General features: G+C 45.3%; 5 protein-coding genes across 5 annotated transcripts, besides 11 other annotated features; all 5 read right to left on the bottom strand.

Moving 5' to 3' along the window:
- Window positions 1–225: 225 nt before the first annotated feature.
- Window positions 226–247: a sequence feature (AT_rich).
- Window positions 248–2,217: 1,970 nt separating this feature from the next.
- Window positions 2,218–2,238: a sequence feature (AT_rich).
- Window positions 2,239–2,289: 51 nt separating this feature from the next.
- Window positions 2,290–2,386: a sequence feature (T-rich).
- A 1,193-nt stretch (window positions 2,387–3,579) lies between these two features.
- Window positions 3,580–3,628: a sequence feature (T-rich).
- A 21-nt stretch (window positions 3,629–3,649) lies between these two features.
- Window positions 3,650–3,711: a sequence feature (T-rich).
- A 757-nt stretch (window positions 3,712–4,468) lies between these two features.
- Window positions 4,469–6,313, bottom strand: Tb11.03.0350 (hypothetical protein, conserved; the record flags this gene model as incomplete). The annotated part of the gene is made up of 1 exon (XM_823078.1): window positions 4,469–6,313. The coding sequence occupies one exon, from the start codon at window positions 6,311–6,313 to the stop codon at window positions 4,469–4,471; it is 1,845 nt and encodes a 614-aa protein (XP_828171.1).
- An 842-nt stretch (window positions 6,314–7,155) lies between these two features.
- Tb11.03.0370 (hypothetical protein, conserved) lies at window positions 7,156–8,193 on the bottom strand (the record flags this gene model as incomplete). Its single annotated transcript, XM_823077.1, has 1 exon — window positions 7,156–8,193. The coding sequence occupies one exon, from the start codon at window positions 8,191–8,193 to the stop codon at window positions 7,156–7,158; it is 1,038 nt and encodes a 345-aa protein (XP_828170.1).
- A 713-nt stretch (window positions 8,194–8,906) lies between these two features.
- Window positions 8,907–8,978: a sequence feature (GA-rich).
- Window positions 8,979–9,087: 109 nt separating this feature from the next.
- Window positions 9,088–9,138: a microsatellite.
- Window positions 9,139–10,344: 1,206 nt separating this feature from the next.
- Window positions 10,345–10,396: a microsatellite.
- A 407-nt stretch (window positions 10,397–10,803) lies between these two features.
- Window positions 10,804–12,030, bottom strand: Tb11.03.0390 (protein phosphatase 2C, putative; the record flags this gene model as incomplete). Its single annotated transcript, XM_823076.1, has 1 exon — window positions 10,804–12,030. The coding sequence occupies one exon, from the start codon at window positions 12,028–12,030 to the stop codon at window positions 10,804–10,806; it is 1,227 nt and encodes a 408-aa protein (XP_828169.1).
- Window positions 12,031–12,325: 295 nt separating this feature from the next.
- Window positions 12,326–12,348: a microsatellite.
- Window positions 12,349–12,383: 35 nt separating this feature from the next.
- On the bottom strand, window positions 12,384–15,338 carry Tb11.03.0400 (DNA repair protein, putative; the record flags this gene model as incomplete). The annotated part of the gene is made up of 1 exon (XM_823075.1): window positions 12,384–15,338. The coding sequence occupies one exon, from the start codon at window positions 15,336–15,338 to the stop codon at window positions 12,384–12,386; it is 2,955 nt and encodes a 984-aa protein (XP_828168.1).
- A 343-nt stretch (window positions 15,339–15,681) lies between these two features.
- Window positions 15,682–16,182, bottom strand: Tb11.03.0410 (eukaryotic translation initiation factor 5a, putative; the record flags this gene model as incomplete). The annotated part of the gene is made up of 1 exon (XM_823074.1): window positions 15,682–16,182. The coding sequence occupies one exon, from the start codon at window positions 16,180–16,182 to the stop codon at window positions 15,682–15,684; it is 501 nt and encodes a 166-aa protein (XP_828167.1).
- A 127-nt stretch (window positions 16,183–16,309) lies between these two features.
- Window positions 16,310–16,330: a sequence feature (AT_rich).
- Window positions 16,331–18,618: 2,288 nt separating this feature from the next.
- Window positions 18,619–18,678: a microsatellite.
- Between the last annotated feature and the right edge of the window lie 180 nt (window positions 18,679–18,858).

The following is an 18,858-nucleotide window of genomic DNA, read 5'->3' as shown; positions in this document are numbered from 1 at the left end:
GGGCCATTGTTCTTACTATACATATCCTTAGAGAACAGACGTTAACATCACGCGAAAGAGAAGGAAAGGTGGAGAAACAAATGAGAAAGCAAAACTACGGAACAGTTGGTAGGTTAAACAAAAAAAAGTAACCACGGGCGACTAGGGCCTGCAGAAGGGGCCGCCCGCGCACGAGTTGCTGTGAGGTAAACATAACAGCTTTTACAAAAGAAAAAGCTGGGGTTGAAAAATATATATTTATATATAAGAATTCTTTGACAAAAAATGGAGTAAAAAGGAAGCAAATAAAACAAAGGGGAACATGGGATATTGTGGGGACATTGGAACGCTAGCGTGGAACAACGCTCTCAGGAAAATGTATATACGTATATATATACAAATATACACAACGCAAGCATTTTTTAAAACAAGAAGGGAAATACGTGTGTTTTTGTGCATATACATGTATAAACGTCTGCACTACCAGTTTTTTTTCTCTTTAAGTCTGGCACTCTGTAGTTGCCGGCAATACGCGCGTAGCCCTTCAAGATATACTCTCGCATCACCTTCTCCATTTCGTTCCATTCTTACTCAACTGTTTCAACCACGGCAGTCCCCCTTGACTCTCGTGCCGAAAAGGTACAAATGGACAACGAACCGACAATGTTTCTTGCGTAGATAAAAACGGAGTTCGAGGTGAAAGAGCCAGGGCAGAGATGTATGGAAATACAACAATATATGTATATATAAATATATATGATAGCAGAAGTAACTGTAGTGGAGGGGGTAAGCAAGGAGGAAAAAAAAACACAAGAATGTACTTAATACCAATACAGTCTTCGGGAAAAGAGAAGGTAATGATAATACTGATAATGTTAAGAACGGCTTCTGGGCAATGGGTCACTGGAAGCAGAAAACTGAAAAGGCGAAAGCCCCGGAATACAAAGTAAAAAACTTTCCCCAGTAATAACTAAAGGAAACAGTAAACTGAGCGACCCCTCATCAACAGGCATATCACTCGCTTTTGCCGTTTTCGTTTTCGTTCCTTCACCTCTCTGGTATGCCCAAAAATAGGGAACTCAAAAAAAAAAAAAAATGGGTTCAGATAAAAACGGAGCGCGAGGTAGAGGGAGGGAGGGGAGGTGATCGATACAAAAGAAAAATCCGTGGGGACCAGCCGAGACACCGGCGCCAAGTACTTTTGACCCCTGTCATCCCCTGCAGAGACGCGGTGGCTTAAAAACATGACACACGACATATCAGATGCGTTGCGGCTTCTTTTTTCCCCATCTTTTCTCTTTGTCCATGCAGAAAGCAAAAACACACCAAACGGGCAAACAGTCAACCAAGTGATCACATCACACAGAAGGGTCTCCCAGTTGATATACATGTATTGATATCGTCCCATCCTCATTGTCTAATCACATTCATCATTAGTTATTTAGCTTATCTTCCCCTCTATTTTGACCTGATGCCTCCTCCCACACTCACTTCGTTTCATATTCTTATTTCCCATTATCACAAAAATACTGCATCCCCCCCCCCCGATATGTCAAACACGTGAACGTGTCCATAAGATACGGCGAGCAGTTCGCCATACGTCATCCTCACTTCATTTTTGCTTCCAATCCTCTTTTTCCTGAAGTGCGAGGAAGCCCCTTTATATCCCCAATAACCTTTCAAAGATACTCCTCAAAACTCTTCAGTACCCTCCCCCCTGTTCATTCATATACTTACCCAGCACTCACTAACATTAGTTTCCTTGTACTCTACATAAATATTTTGCTCACTACACCTCCTACTATTAAAAACACTCTCACAGAACCTGCGGTTTCTTCACTCATTCAATAATTACAGTGGAGGAAATGCCGACCGTTGCCGCAACCCAATAAATTAACAGCATTAACCATCACGGTAACGAGAAATACAACAGAAGTGGGTTGTAGAGGCGCTCAAATCTCACAAAAGCAGCGTACGTACTCTGCCTTTGTGTGGCACACTTTCCTCCCCTCTCTATTTAAAACGTATGACTTTCTGTTTTATGTAGCGGCATCATTCACAAAGTGAATTAACACAATGCTCTCATGGCTAGGGGGTAACTTCTTTACTTTTCTCTATTCTCCTTACACCTCTACCCCCATGACGCCGGCACATGAAACGGAACAAGGTGGAGAAAACACATACCACGGCCGCACCTCCATTAAGCTGAAACGGATATAACACACACATATACGTTTCATATTTTTTTTTTAAAAATAAGGAGGAAAGATCTGGCAAAAAAATATTTTTTTTTACCCACACAATTATTTTAACAAAGAAAAAAACGAAAAATAAATACAACAAAAGCATAAAGATAAAACGGAAAAAGAAAGGAAAAATAATAAGCGAGTAGAAAAATGAAAAATAAGTGAACGTCGGTAAACAACGAACCTTCACCACAACCCCGCATAACGCTTCAACAAAATGAGAGCCTGCGCGTCTAGATACACACAAAAGGCCACTGAGGCACCGCGCCGCGTGGGAAAGAAAGGCTGAAAAATAAGAACAAAAAAATGATGGGGAAAAAATGAATGAAAATTTATGCTAAAGAAATGCTAGAGTCAAAAGGGGGGGGATAACACATGTCAACTTGCTGTAATTCCCGTTTGCGCCACCACACCTGCAGCTGCGCTGCTTTTTTGAATATTTTCGTCCTCCCACGTTTCTCACGTTTCCATCCACTCTGTTACTTGTTTTGGTTGTTGGCGCCACAAAAATGGGCTTTTTGACGGCACATGGGCTTGAGACACTGTAACATACGCGGAGGGGGGGAGGGAAGGTGGCGCGGCAAACCAAGAACAAAACAAATGTCAAAAAAAAAATGCTGGAGGGTAGAAGAAAAAAAACAACAGAAAATGCAGTGTAGGGGAACCACACCGGCGGAAATAAAAAAAAAGGCACAAGACCGCCGCGTGTTGACAAAGCGGTAATAACCGCATCTTCACACAACCGGCCCCGTCGGTACACTGGAGGTGTAGCCCAGCAACCTCATAATCGACTCCTAAGGGACTATCACCATCATAACGTGACGCGAAACAATAGAAATAGGGCATAAATAGGGAATAGAAAACACAGCGAGAACAAGGTCTCACAAACTTGTTCTATTTCCCATGTTTCTTATAGCCTTTATTATCGTTAGTGCCACACCTCAGTGGGATCATTTCTTCTTCTGCTTCTCCCCTCAAGAAAGTCAACGGTACGAAAAATAAACACCCACGGTTGCGGGCACTTGTACAAGAAGAAGAATCACCTCGAGTAAAAAGTAGCACACAACCAACGAGAGAATGGCGAAGTTTTCTGTTTTCTTTTGTTCAAAAGAACTACAAAGACGAAAAATAAAGATATAAATGAAGGGGAATAAAAACCAAAATTCTTCATATGGGAAAAGGAAAAAGTATGGGGGAGAATTAAAATGCCCACTTGAAGTGCACCACTTTTTCTTCTCCGTCATCTTCTCACCTAAACAATGGAAAAAAAAAAGGGCTCCACACATGAGACTGCCTCTTACGGAGCGGTCCAAACAGAAATATTTCAACATTGTCCCATGTTCCTCACCAGCAGAAAACAAAAAAAAAGCACGACACAACAAAACATAACACAAACAAACAAACTACCCTCCCTTGCACACTCCAAATAAAAAGAAAAACATAAAAATAATAATAATAACAGCGGAAACAAAATGGAAATGGAAATGGGCCCATAACACGAAAATCGACACCAACGGGGCGTGTCAGTGCATTCCTTTCAATGAGGTAAAAGCCTCCTTTCTGATAGCACGGCCCCCATTCCTAAACGATAGAAAAAGAAGGAAAGGAGTGAAAGTAGAAAAGAAGATAAACACGGCAAAATAAAAAAAAAAAGCAAATGAAAATCTCACCTCCTTCATTAGTCCCCTACGCGAGCAGCAGTTGGAGGAACCTAAAGTCCACAAACCAACTGCATGCCACATACAACATGCAGCGCTACGCCGCTGTCCTTCGCCTTCTAACACACCCATGTTTTCTTTCACCTTCCTATAAAAACAAAATTCAATGATGTCAGTTTATGTTTTACCATCCATTATTTACCATATGACGTCTTCATTCACTTCATGCTACTTTTACCTCATTATTTTTCTGTTATTATTATTTTTTTCTGGCATGTGAATTTGTGGGAGTGCGCACGTTTTAAAAACGGCTCTCAACACCTCCCTCATCCAATTACGAATATCAAATTTCCCTTTTTAAAAAAACTGTACCTTTACCATCCCAACAAACATAAAGTAATTCATATAAACGGCCGCACGAATTGTGTAACGGCACGCAGTATTAAACCCGCATGTGAAGAATCACACATTGGTAATTAACAAATTGAAAGTTTCTATGAATGATCACCCCATCCATCACATACGCAAAAAGAGAGGGAAAAAATGTTCTCATTTCCCTTAAAGATGACCCTTAAAAATTTATCCCTATGATTTTAATGTGTGACGATACCGCTGGCGAAGAACCTCGTCCAGAGTCCCTCCGTCACAAAACCGAAGGCACTCTTCGACAAACTCAAGGCCTGTAATCAATTCCTCACCGATGCCACAATGGGCTTGATCGTCGTCACGCAACCTCGCGCGTTCGGCAAAGGTGACCAGAAGCTGGAAGCTCATTTCGTCCAACACTGGCCCCTCATCAGCCCACGCTGCGCTTGCGAACCTCGTGGGGACTAATTCAAGCAGTGGTTGTGGAAGGCGGTACGCGACCCACCTTGCCGCAACCACCACGATTGCAACGCCTAAAACGACGGGACGGAGCATCGTCGACCTTGTCTCACGCACAACAACGTCGTTAAGGAGGCGAGCACAGTCACAAAGCTTCAACCATTGGTCCAAGCCCCGTAAAGTGCCCTCACAGTCAACCTTTGTTGTGCTCTCTGCATCCCACGCAGCAGCTTTGTCCCAACGAGCCAGTTCCCGCCGTCGGCACCGTGCCTCCAGTGCCTCCTCGATAGCAGCGCCACCACAGAGGTGCAGGAGGGTTTCAACAATCTCCAAAGATGTAAGCTGCTGCAGGCGGAAGTCCAGTTTTACCAGCACCTCAAGCTCAAAGCGAACAAAGTCCTTCCCAGTAATCCGGCAAGAGGAACGAAGGTACTCCATAAACTGCTTGGTTGGAGAAAAGAAATGATCCACCTGTTTGCAACCCAAAACAGCGCAGGCATGAACAATGCCGCTGAAGAAAGTCCGCCCCCTCGGCAGGTTGTCCACGCCGGCCACGTAGGCGTCTAAGTACGAGATAGCAGCATGTGCGGCAGCGCGTGAACACTTCAAACAGGTGACGATAACGTCGATGAGGTTAACAACAGCGGGGCGGCTCACGTCACTCCACTCATCGGTTAAATTATTCCAACCCCTGTACACATCAATGTTCTGGTACGCTTCTTGATCAAGCATGCTGTAAATTGTTGCGCGGCGGAGATCGAAACCAGTAGGAAGTGATGCACTTGGAAAAATGGACGGTTCACAGGCCTTGTCCACGGCATCACCATGAACAGTGCCAGGCGCCGGGTGCGAATCAACTGGATTCGGGTGAAGTGGCGTGGGCTCCGCAGCACAATTTCCATAGGATAGGCCATTAGTCCAGTCACTGTTGCTGTCTCCACTACTTTGTGATCCTGAAAGGCCCTGACCACTCTCCGCATCGCTCGGTGAACTACCAAATGTGGCGCTACTGTCGGAAGCTTCATCACAATTCGACATGTTCAACCGAACCACTGGTTTGAGGGTGTTAAAAAACGCATGGTGCAATCCCTCATCCTCCGAGAGCACCACTGGGCGAGCCACAACCTTCTGGTCACCAAGAGATCTGCTTGCATCAATCGTAACGCGGACAATGACAGTCGACCTAGTCACCTCGTTGCATTCTTCTGAAAATGATTTAGATGCCGAGTCTTTCGTGGAAAAGAGTTGATAACGTTCTATGACAAACACTGTGCCCACCAGTTGGAACCGAGTCATCAGAGCCCCTCGCGAACCGCAGTCACCGGATGCAGATCCCTCCTCATCAATAATCGAAAGCGGCTCAAGCTGCAGTGATGTGAGTGAGTCGTCTGGCGCCATGGAGAAAGAGCAACTTCCCATTTCTTGTAAGGAACAGGATTGTAAAGAAGTCGGCCAACTCTCACCACAGAACACGAAAACCAATGGAGTGGGGAAATCATGCTTTCGAAGGCCACCAAAACTTGGGAATTGTTCCACTTGGGGAACACTTTGATCGCCTACGATTTCGTGTAGCAGTTTGACAACGGCTCCGTCGCTAAACCCCATGATTACGATCCCTCCAAAAGGAAGAAATCAACCAAAATAGGGAAAGGAAACAAAAAAACGGACCTCCCTCGTCGACTAACCTTCGACGCAAAAGTAATAATTTTTGAATTTGCCCTATTAAACCTCGAAAGCAAATCCCTTATCGGTTCCTCGTTGCTTTCCTATTTGTCTTGAAAATTGCCTATCTCTCCACAGACTACCGCACATCGAAACGATGGGAGGAAAAAAGCAGCATTGGAAATATCAGCGGGCGGGGAGTTCCCCGCAAAAAAGAAAACGAAGGAGATTCCCCTCGATATAGTGTTGAAGTGACTGAGGACGGAAGAACGTAGATATGCCTCTGGTACACCTACGGAACTTCCGCGGAGCAGCACATAACACAAGATTGAAACGGCACACATAAGATGATCCGCACACGAAGCCCGCATTTCCCAAAGTCCATCCGACTCGATCATGTCGGTCCGTGACTGGGCAATAGGACTTTGCGGTGCAATAACCTCGACAAAACGCCTATAAACCACAACGAAGTTCGTCAGTATGTGGGATTCCAGTGCACCCCAACTCAAAATGAGACGGGTTAGACGGAGGAAAAGGCATGTTAAGCGGCCACGACGCATTTGAACGCGAGGGTACGGTAAGGCAGAAGTGAAGAACTACACAGGTCTCCCTCTGCGGGAGCAAGTAGGCTTTTGCCACACGTGTGAAGCCTCGTCAACACCCATTCCCCCCCCCCAAAAAAAAAAAGTACAGTGACCGAAACAGGTTGCCAACGGTATGTTCCCGCCACCAACCCGCTCCGCAGGGAGACTTTGAAGAGCCCCAGTACACCACACAAACAGCCGCTACAGGCTTAGCCACGGGTAAGCTTTAACAAGCGCCTGTTCTTCCTCCGGCCCCAACTGTTCCTTGACACCCATCAACTCCAACATGTCCACCTCATCCAAATCCAACAACAAGTTAGCGAAAACCGCACCACACAGGCAACGCAGCGGTGGAATGTCTAATGTAACAGCAGCGTTTAACACACGCAAGAGATGCGAAACGTCTATCATCATCCCCCGTGCTACCCCCGCTCCTGAAATTAAATCTACCCATTTCCCCTCCTTACATAGATACCACTTCTCTCTAGGGAGCATGAGTAGTCGCTGCACAACGAACCGGTGTTCCCACTCCGTGAGTTCGTACAACTCCTGGAATTGGAGGGGGCACGACAAACTCGTTGGACGAATATCCTTCAGGTCGGTCGCAGCATCACAGTCCACGGGGGAATCGGATGCTGGTACGTTGTAAAAGTGCTCCAGATACAGCGCCACATTTTCAAAAGCCCTGCCCTCTATCGAAAGAGCGGGTAGCTTCACGTTATCTCCGGCGGTCGCATTCCCCGATGTGGCGCTCCCCGGAGGAAATAATTCCGACATTGCCAAACAACCCTCACGCAGCATCGACGCAGGGCACTGGAAGACAACGCCACCTTCAAGGCATACTCGTACACAGTGAGCGTCCGTTTCCGAAGTGTCGTCATTGGAGCAACGCGTGGTGAACTGGAGTTCCAGAGGTTGTAGTGACTTCTCTGACGCCATGCACACACTCAGCGACAAATGACCACCGCACACCTTGCTGTAAAGGAAAGTACACAGGTGGAGGAAAAGGATGCAGAGGAAAGAAAACGAGGCAAAAGACGAGGCTCTGGGGAATATCCCTCGCAAAACTATTGGGTGCTCAAAGATACAATTTGTTTCACTCTCAAGATAGACGTGATACGCAAAAGGGAAACTGTAACATTCAGGAGGCTGTCCTTCAGCAAAAACAAAAAACATCAATAAGCAACTGCAAGGGAAGCACAAAAGAGGCTGCTGTACTCCAACTCTCCTCCTCCTCATCCCCCCAAAAGTTTCGGGAGAAAATACGGGAGAAAAGCAAGGAAGAAAAAGGCGCGAAGAATTGAGAACCGAAATACCGAACCCTCCAGACGGCGCAGTGTTAGGTCCACGCACTCACAGACTCCACACCTCCTCCTGCCAACGTCACCCCTTCCCTCCATTCCCCCCCCACGCACGAGCCGAAAACAGAGCTGCTGAATTTCAGTCATTCATTCGCGACAGTCAGCCCTTTAGTTACCATTATTTTCCCCTTTACCTGTTTCTTCTTCTCCCATCGCTTCTCATATCATACGTTTCTTATTGAGCATCAACCTTCCCATTATTAATCTACCTAACTTCCTCCGAGGATCTTCATGTTCCGTTCTCGCCCATCGTGCGTATCGGTGAGGACAAGTATTTTGGCACGAGAGAGTGCACATTTCCCGTTATTACATATTTTTAAATAAGCACCTCTCATCTTTCTTTTCTGCTTTCTTTTTACAATTCAATCCACTCCACTTCTGTACCACTATTAGCGAGTCTTCTTATATTTTGCTGTTTCCTTTTCCTTTTCCCCTCTTCCTGTTTTCTCCTTTTCATGGTTAATTCTCTCACCCGCTCACCGGCCTAACCGGACCAACACAAAAAGGAAGTTACGAAGCCCTTAGTTATAAATGTTGCATAAGAGGCACAACGTCGCACACCATGCTCTCGAAGGTTACTACTCCAGCACACTTCACTTACTCTTTCTCACCGCTTCTCCCATTCCTCTTCTTCCTCCCTTCCCTTCACCTCCTCCATTCTCCCACCACCTAACCTAGACAACATGTGTAAAATGAGCCCACACCCATCCTCGCGGGTGTGCTCATGCGTTTGCGCGTCGGTGCTTAAGTGTGTACAACACATAAAGGTCATCACACATATATACATATACATATAAATGCAGATATATAGATATATGTGTATGCTCTTTCTTTCCTCTCTCTGACAACAGGTCTCTGGGGGTTAGAAACACACTAAAAGAACGCACTTCTGCACCCCAGTACAGCCACCAAAAGCAGCAGGAGAACAAAGACCGAAAAAGCTAAGCTGGAACAAAAATCTTAAAAGGTCCAAACACGTAGTTTCATATTTCTTTGGTTCAACAACCACTAACACACTCTGGCACCGCATGTCACAACAAAGTCGACAGGGGAGCACGCTCAAGGGGAGGTAGTTCCAATTCCATCACGAATGGCCCGTGGCATGGAAAAGAGAACCAACGGCACCCTTTCTTCCACCATAGTGACCTCGAAAAGGTTTTACAGGCGTCAATAGGGCAAAAAAAAAAAAAGAAGTGTTGGTATGGCATCACGCAAATTGGAACGTCATTGCCACACTCTACGACTCCCCCCCCCCTTAAAAGAAAAAAATGCATGTGCTACCGATTGGTGTTTTTTTTTGCCCCTTTTGCATATCAGAAGGTGAGTGACAGACGGTAGAGGAAGCGTTGGAGAAGCACCTTCGCTACCACAAACAGAGACGGTTTCCATCCACATTCAAACCACCTTGTGTGGTAGTTCCTCCTCTGATGCGCCCACTGTCGAGCGCATTCCTTCTCCACCTGTTCTCTTTTCCTCCCATCGTTTTGTTGCCAAAAATTGGTCCTACAACAATATAGTCGGCACAATGAACTACGACAGGTTGCGATCAAACGCGCGGTTCAGAATGATAAAACTGTACACAGCAGCGAAATAGTGAAAAAATAGGGCGGGAAATAAAAGGGAAAATGCGCCTGTATGCAACCACAAGCTTAAACCAGGGAAGTGCAGAATTCGGACCCATATAAAAAAGGGCATTCGGAAGCGCGGTCAATGATGACTGAGTTCCAATTAGTGTGTGATCACCGGTTCGCGCTACTCTTCCAGTTCAAGAGGTTTTGTCGGTCAGTGTATCAAAAATGTCGCCACTGCTCGGGTTGCCTCATCTCCCATCTGCGGTTCCCCTCCCTCCTCCTGCGTGAGTAGAAACACAGTTTTGGATTGCCACAATCCCAGGTTGCCACACGGCGGGAATCACATTACCTCCTCTATTCACGTTGTCCACGTCATCCAAAACTCAATACTAAGCGTCGCCCCAACCTTCCTTAGCATTTGCCTCTCATCTTTAATCCTCTTTAAAAGTAAACAAATGATATATATATATGCGTATATGTATACATATATATATATATATAACATATATAGAGGCGCCCTTACGAGAAACGTACATATATAAAGTTGACCTTTGCCTAAATACATACAACCGGGCATACCGAGACGACCAAGTATGGCAGAAGGCAAGCATACAAGCACACTGGCCTTGGCCGCACAAATATGTCGAGTCACATTTTCGGCTGTTGATTAAGTTGGAGCTGCTACACCCCCGGGTACTTCGTGTGGTCAAACAACTAGCAACACCTGTGGATATAAACGAAATCATCTTGTTGTTTGCCTCTGCATACCTCCAACAGCGATTAGACGACTTCCCGACGGGTGCCATTTTCATAGATAAACCCTGGTAACCTCCACCAAGTCCCCCCTTCGTCGCACGAAATACAAGCACACACGCACACGCACACGCACACGCACACGCACAGACACACATGTGGACTCATTCTTCCGACTGCCCCGACATAATGGAAAGCAACATGGGCAACGGAATGCCTATCTGCTGCTGCAGCATTTGGATGCGCTCCATGTTGTCCGACCTGGGGTCTGACGGAGTTTCCGCTGCGTACTGCTCGAAGAGCTCAGAAAACCATTCCGTGCGCTCCTTTCCCTCCAGGTTCGCCGGTGGACCATCCTTGAAGCCCTTCCACTCTTCCATATGCGCTGTCTTATCCTCCAGGGATGCCAGATAGTCGTAACGCTTTTCTAGCACCTCTTGCGTTGTCATGCCCCCCTTCTCCGCCATGAGACTGTACACCTTGCGGAAAGTACCGTTGCGGGGGACGGAAAACGGTCCGGGAACTACCTCCAGGTGCTCGGCTGTTGCATAATCTTTGCCGCTCTTAAACTGGACGATGACACAGGACACATTGTCGCGACTACCGCGATTGACAGCCTCTTCGCAAACTCTTCCGGCTATGAGGCCGAGGTCATCCGTTTGTTCCATCTGTTCCTTAATAAAGTCCACAACCTCTTCATTGGAAAATTGACCTTCAAAAACACCATCACAACATAGTACGGCGAAGTCTTTGCTATCCCAAGTCACGTCCACATGAGTCACATCTGGGAGAGCGATGACCTTCTGCGAAAGCTGGCCACCACTTGGATTTGCCTTATAGTCCCGATCTCCGAAGGCCCGACTTACAGCTAGACTTCCATCCACGCGGTTGCTTTCCACACGACCACCGCACTCCTCGATTCGGCGTCTTTCATCTGCGTTGTTCGGCTTGTGATCCTCCGTCATAGCCCTGGCTTTACCGTCAACGCAAACCAAAACACGCGAGTCACCCACGTTCCCCACCTGCAGATGAACGGTGTTGTTTTCTTTCATGCCAACGAAAAAGGTACCCGTACTCCCACCATCACAGGCCTTGTCCATCCATTCTTTGTCAATGGCGAGAGTAAGCTCCTTCATGCGGTCATCCGACATGGGCATGCTTTCCTTCTCAAGGGCAGACCTCCAAGCACCTTCCAAAAATTGTGAACAATTATCGTTAACATGACCGTCGAAAACACCGAAGAACCCCCATGAAGGTTGAAGGTAGACGAGATGTGCATCTTCCATACTTTCTCGGTATCCGTTAACGCAACTAGAGCCGCAACGAAATATGTCATTCCCGCAGCGCTCCCGCAGGTGCGTCATGACAGGCTTTGGTAGCGAAACACCCATTCTGACAGTATGGGTCCTTTAAGCTTGTATATATATCCTGTTGTTGCGATTATAAATCACCCTTTTAAATTTTTTCCTCCACCACTAATACCAGTACGAAAAAAAAAAAGAAAACAGAAACTAATTCAAAGCACGGAGAGTTCTTCGTTTAGAGTTAACACTGACCAGTCAACGAGTTAATGTTGGATGACCTAGTGGAACACCATGTATTTACCCTTTTCAAGTGCAGCACACACAACCAAAGTCGCCGTTCACACTGAATTTTAGAAAAGAGATAACAAACACATTAATAGGATTGTTTTGTTTTGTTTTGTTTTGAACAGAAGGCAGAAAGGCGGGCTGCAGTCCACGACCTACCTCGTGAACAGAAACTGAAGATCATCCTCGCTAAGACTCTGCAGCGAACTTACCTTACCATCGATAGTCCCCTCAATAACCAGCATCTTCTTTTCTTGTAACTCCAACATGCGCTCCTCTACAGAACGTTCAGTGACAAAACGGACCACGCGAACGGGTCGCGTCTGCCCAATACGATGGGCTCGCTGCGCCGCCTGCATTTCAACCGCGGGATTCCACCAAGGATCAACAAGTACAACATGGTTAGCAATTTGTAAATTTAAACCCTCCCCACCGGCCTTGAGAGAAATAAGGATGGCTCGAACGCTCTTATCATGCAAGAAAGCCCTGAGAACCGCTTGCCGCTGCGATAACATGAGCGACCCCACAAGTTTCACCGTCTTTACTTTCACCTTCTGTAACCACAACTGAATGAGGTCCAGAGTATCCCCAAATTGAGAAAACACAATTACCTTTTCCTCCTCTGGAATGCTGCAAATGTATTCTGTTATGGCATCCAGTTTCGTCCCTCGAAGAGGTTTTGATGAATCAATCCGGGAGAGTATGCCTCGTTTCTTGACCGATCTCGCTCGAGCGGATTTCCCCTCCGCAGAATCATCTAGTTTCCTCCCTTTACTTTCCTCCTCAACGTTGTTTTCATCGCTTTCGTTGTCTGAGTGAACTAACTCTGGAGGAAGAACAGGTTGGGCACCGTCTTCGTCCCACCCTGAGTGTAGACTCCGCAGGTCGATGTTGATAGCCACATAACACACAGGGCAATTATATTCCTTTAAAGGTTGGCTTTCGACAAATTGCGAAAGACAAATCCGGTGGAAGGTATGCTTACAAGGGTCAACCTGTACTGAGTTCTCTCCACAACTCTCAGTGCAAATTCCACACATCCCCTTCGAGCACGACGAGCCACCGACATTCATAGAATTAATGACAATCAGTGGGTGATCCAAAGCCTGCCTCAAACGACTCAAAAGTTGAAAGATGTGGGCATAGTTATGAAGCACCGTTCCTTTCTCAACAAAGGTATCAAAAGCGGCAGTGCTTTTTTTGTACAACGACTCATAGAAGCTTCTCTCCTCATCGGTCAGCTTTACTTGGAACGTTTCCACGGTCATTGGCGGCAAGTGCAAGTCGCTTGCTCTTTCGGCCTTCGTCCTCCTCAGCATACACTTCTGGAGGATTTCATTAGAGAGCATCATCATTCCCCGCCTGCCGTCGCCAACGTAACCATAACGTATTATAGGATTTAAAATATGGCGATTAAAATAAGCATAATGTTGGACCGGTCCATGACCACAAAATATACAGTGTCGTAAATCATTTCCAGAAAATGGATGAGAAAAGGACGAGCAGGAGCACCCCTCAGTTCCACAATAATACCTTGCATAAGGCGCCAACCGTAGAAAACGAACCAGGCTGTACACATCCCCTACACGATTTTGTAGAGGGGTTCCCGTGAGGCACCACCTGTGCTCACCTACCAAGGCAAAGGCAGCCCTTGACGTACTTGTGTTGCTACCTTTTATTCTATGAGCTTCGTCCAGAACAATCCGACTCCAGGTTACCGAGTGGAAAACTGATTGAGATAGGTCAACGCCGTCACTACCGTCGTCAGTCTCAATTATTTGTTTCATATAATCAGAGAGAACGTGACATTGCCCTATCTTAGGGCAAAACGGGTATCGTAGCAACTGAAACCCGCAGTGCAAGCACCGGAACGAGCTAAGCTTGTCATCGGCCACCTCCTCTTTCGACAACACCTCCTCTGAGTCATCCCGTTCCGATGAGGTGGAACTTTCTGTGGTAGAATTGTTGGTATCCCCACTGCTGTCACTTCCCACGTACGCGGGGTCCCAACGGCTCCTAACTTTGCGCCCGGCCTCAACCATGAGCTCACGATACAAGCCCATTGGTCCAACAACACCCCGTGGTCCTTCCTCGAACACAGAATCCTCCCCTTCCTCCGCGTTATCGTCAACATCGACACGCAACGTACGAAGCCCCTTCATAATCGTTTCTTTTGCTTGAACTTTTCGAGTGGGAGAAGAACCAGTGCCACCTTGTCGTTTTTCACGCTTCGCCTGTTTAGAAGTTTTCTTTGCATGAGGCCCGCAAAAATACCGATTGTGCACAACAAGCTGCCGCGGCAAATAAAGCTGTTGGCAGTAAGGGCATGGAACTCTTTTCTTGTTGACTAGCTCCCTCCAAGACTGTTCGAGCATCGGATACGTAGTCAAAACCACATCAGCATTTTGAATATCATCCCTTCTCACATTTTTGGTACGGCTCACCACTACCACCGAAAGGGAACCGGACACCACATGGTCTTTCACCTCAGATTCCCACTGGAGCATTGAACTAACTGGGCAAACAACCAGTGTAGGTCCCACGAGGCGACGGGCGAGAAAAAGACTGATCATCTGGATTGTTTTACCCATACCCATTTCATCAGCCAATATTCCCCCCTTAACTTGAGACAACTCCTGTGACACCATCCAGCCAAGACCCTCCTTTTGATAACGAAGAAGTGGTCTTAGCAACTCAGCTGGTGCTTCAGTTTCGGGAAGAAGAGGTTTTTTTACTAAATCGTCAGGATTCAAAGGTAGTAAATGCTCAGGCATCGAGTCGGATGTCACCTCCGCAACGACCTGCGCCCGTTTCTCAGGTGGAAGTAAGTCTATTCCATGTACTATGTCACTAAAGCCCTTACGTTCAGCAATTCTCGTACACCCCACATGATGCCAGGCGGTAATCCACCCATACGCTCCATGGGAATGACGTATAGGAGTTCCCCATTTCAGGTCACCTTTTAAAATAGGTTGTGAACATTTTCTGCAGCGAGCTCTCATCGTCGGTGCCGTTTGCACCATATACCGCCATACCTTCTCGCCATTTTTCGCAGTTCTCCAATCACCCTTTTCGGTTATAGTTAATACAGCACTATGTTTGCTTGTCATATTAAAAGGGCCTTATCCTCGTGAAGAAAGTATTCCTAGTCTCTCCTCTATCCTTATTGTGTACGTACACATACATATATACAACCGCTCGTTATGCGCTCCTTTTTTTTCTGTGTGTGTATGTGTTTGTAAAGCACAAAGAGAAGCTGGGAGAGGCAAATTTTCATGACCTCTTAGCACGAGAGTTACATCAACAACGTCAAACACGGACACGGGGCTACATAACCCCTATTCTCGACAAAATCAGCTAACAATTTAGAACATGGGTGTCTCATACTCTTCTTTTAAGACATTGTATAGAAAAAGATAAAGAAAAAAATATATTAACCTAGAACTTACGGCCTTATCGCTCAGCTGCATTCTTGAAACTGAGAATCTGGTCAATTCCCATAGCAGAAACAACAACGACCAAAACGTCCTTTCCTGCATCAAACTGTTCCTTGATTTGCCCTGCGAGTTCCGCGTTGGGAGGCATGTCCAGGTTATCCCGAGTCTCACCCTCATCGTCCATGAGCGAAAGGTGAGCTGGCTTGCTGGGGTCTTCACGATCTTCCTGAATGTCCAGTACGCTGTACGTTGCAGTTTTCACGAAGGGCACCTCAACGTTGTGAGTTGAGGGGGCCTGATCTTCCATCTTGTTTCCGGTGAAAATGTCAAGGGCAACGATGCTCACCTTTGCATGACCGTGTTTTCCAGTTTTTGACACTGAAAGATCGATTACCTTGCACGGACGTCCATTAATGCAAATGTAGCCGCCCTTTTTCAGAGCGCCTGCCTGCATCGGATACGTCAGAGAGCCCACCTGCGCTCCGCCTTCGGCAAACTGTCCCTCATCGTCAGACATTGTGTAGATTTAAAGCAGAAGAACTCAAGGTCTATATCAAGAAAGAAAAATAAGGGTAATAATAGTATGGGTGATAAACCGAATGGTAGGTTACAATAATTGTAAGGAAAACAAAAATACAAACTCGTTAAAATTAATATATATATATGAAGTTACTATAAGACAAAGGGAAACGAATGAAAAACGGTTGTACCCAAATATACATAAATAACAAACAAGAGACGTTGGTGTCTAAGCGAACGTAACAACCGCGACATATTGCGTCAAAGAGAAAAGGTCATCTAACCCTACCCACCAATGTCGCATCAACTCATGAACAAGATAATAATAATGAAAAAGAGGGCATGTGTAAGTCTTTAAGGATCAAATGTGTGAAAACGAAAATCAAAAAGAATTCGATCATGAACTTTACTTACGTGAGCTACACCTTAACACATCCTATACCGTAGGCCAAATGACCGCAAGAGACAACTGCCTACTGCAAATTATAAAGAAAAATTGAAAGCTTAATACACAATATCACCAACTTACAAGACCACAGACAAAGAACAGGAAAACTAAAAGAGCGATAATTCTTCCTTCAATACAGTGTTATCAAAAGGACAAATCATTATGTTAGCCACCCCTACTTCCACTGTAAGCAATGGCATAATTACATATGTGTTATTCCAGAAAGAGCCATACACTTCAGCAAGGAAACAAAAAAAAGATTCAGTTGTTACACCCGAGATCACAGCACCGCGCTCTAACAATTAATAACTGTACCAGAGAGACATTACTGTACACGAGGAAAAAACGCTAGTCACTGATGCACAAATACCTTTTGTTAATTCATACATCTTTTCCTACTTACTGGTTCCATAAACGTAGACAAACATCATCTGTCCACAAAAATGCCAGGAAACTACACCTAAAAATAACATACACATCTTAAAACGGTATTGTAAAGATTATAGCAGCAAAGAGTTAACTACCTCACAGAAAACAGCAACGTTTCCGCCCACCCTTCCGACTACGGCAGACACCCAGGTGAATCAGTTCCTTTTATCAAACCGTAATTCAAGCAAACTACTTACAGTGGAATAATGGAAAGACAAAAAGGGAAAACAACCGACACGAGGGCATTGCTGATGGAAACAAACGGCTTTAACGCGCGGGTCCATATTTTATTACTTCATCAGCTCACCCACAGGTGTACAATGCAGCATTTCCATTACTTTGATGTGTCATTTCCTTCCTTTTATTAAGTGAGGTAATTTTAAAACAAGAATTTAAAAATTCAGCTGTATTTCAGTGATTGAACCAAATGTGGAACCGCCTGAATTAACGGATTAAAGCATACCAGGTGTAATGGTTTCGTGCTTACCGTAAGGATCTGAACAGAAATTAACCAGAACAACATACACCTAATGCGGCAACTAACTTTACCGTCCCGAGCTCTCAAAAGCTACTCAATAAGAAGAAAAAGCACCAGATATATTAATTATATGCGTACCCTTCCATCGACATACTCACTTCACCAACGCAGCAAACACCCTTTACCGATATCCATCAGCACTACTCTCTGCCGTTGCAGAAGAAAAAACGATCGGCATCCCACCCACAGCTCGCACCGGCCGATAAAGGATTACACATAAGACAACTGGGTTAACAAAATAAAATAAGACGGTAAACCATTCCAAAGGACGGAATTGGCAATCCTCTACTCCGCCTACGTCGCCAAAGCACAGATGAATCAATAAAGAGCAAGACAATTAATAAAGACCCGCACCACAGGGTGATCAGACATGTCACTCATCGATCTATTGTCAACCAGCGCGTGTGCAAAGCGACAGATCCGCACTTGATTTGAGAGGATAAACTTCACTTTCTTTCGGAAAAAGTTGTGAAGTTTTTTGTCTTTTTTTTGAATCCGTCAAGACAGAAGTATCAGTACCAGCTCCCAAAGTCCAGCGCACTCGCAATGGCCAAAGTACAACACTTACCATTGATTATTCTGCTGACAAAAGTTCCCTTAAGAGTGCTCCTTACATGCACTAATGGCCCCCTAGAAAAAAAAGAAAAAAAAGATATATTACAAGGACTATTAGTGAAATGAAAGCCGATCTTATTTACAGAGAAAACAAACACCAACAAAAGAAACTCCCAGCGCAAGCATTATCAGCACCAAACACAAACACGTATCACCGACAAGTATATATATATGTATAGAAGGTAAGCGAAAAAAAAAAATAATATCACTGTCATTTTTTTTCTTTTTACCGAAACAAAAAAGTGCACAATATCAATTAACAAAAAAGTGGTAACACCCCCAATACATGTCCTCAAAAACAAAAGCAAACCGGCTTGAAACCGCGATCACCCACAAGCGGTGTATATACGCTCTGAAAATAATCACCCCGGCAACGGAACAAGTGCACCAAGATGCCATTTGCAATGTATATATATATATATATATATATATATATATATATATATATATATATATATATATATGAAACTAGAACAAGCAAATGTATTTGAAAGAAGGATCAGCTATAAAGGCTAAATAGAAAAATGATAAATGCGCGTGACGATAACCCAGGTATTTAGGCACCACAATGTGGCCTTAGGAAAATAAAATAACATAGCAGCAATAATCAACAGCTACGTTGTTCAGTGACATCTCCCCATCCA

This window comes from Trypanosoma brucei (genome assembly GCF_000002445.2).
Source record: "Trypanosoma brucei brucei TREU927 chromosome 11 chr11_scaffold01 genomic scaffold, whole genome shotgun sequence".
In the NCBI taxonomy this organism is placed as follows: Eukaryota; Euglenozoa; class Kinetoplastea; order Trypanosomatida; family Trypanosomatidae; genus Trypanosoma; species Trypanosoma brucei.
This window is presented reverse-complemented; position numbering and strand designations above follow the sequence as displayed.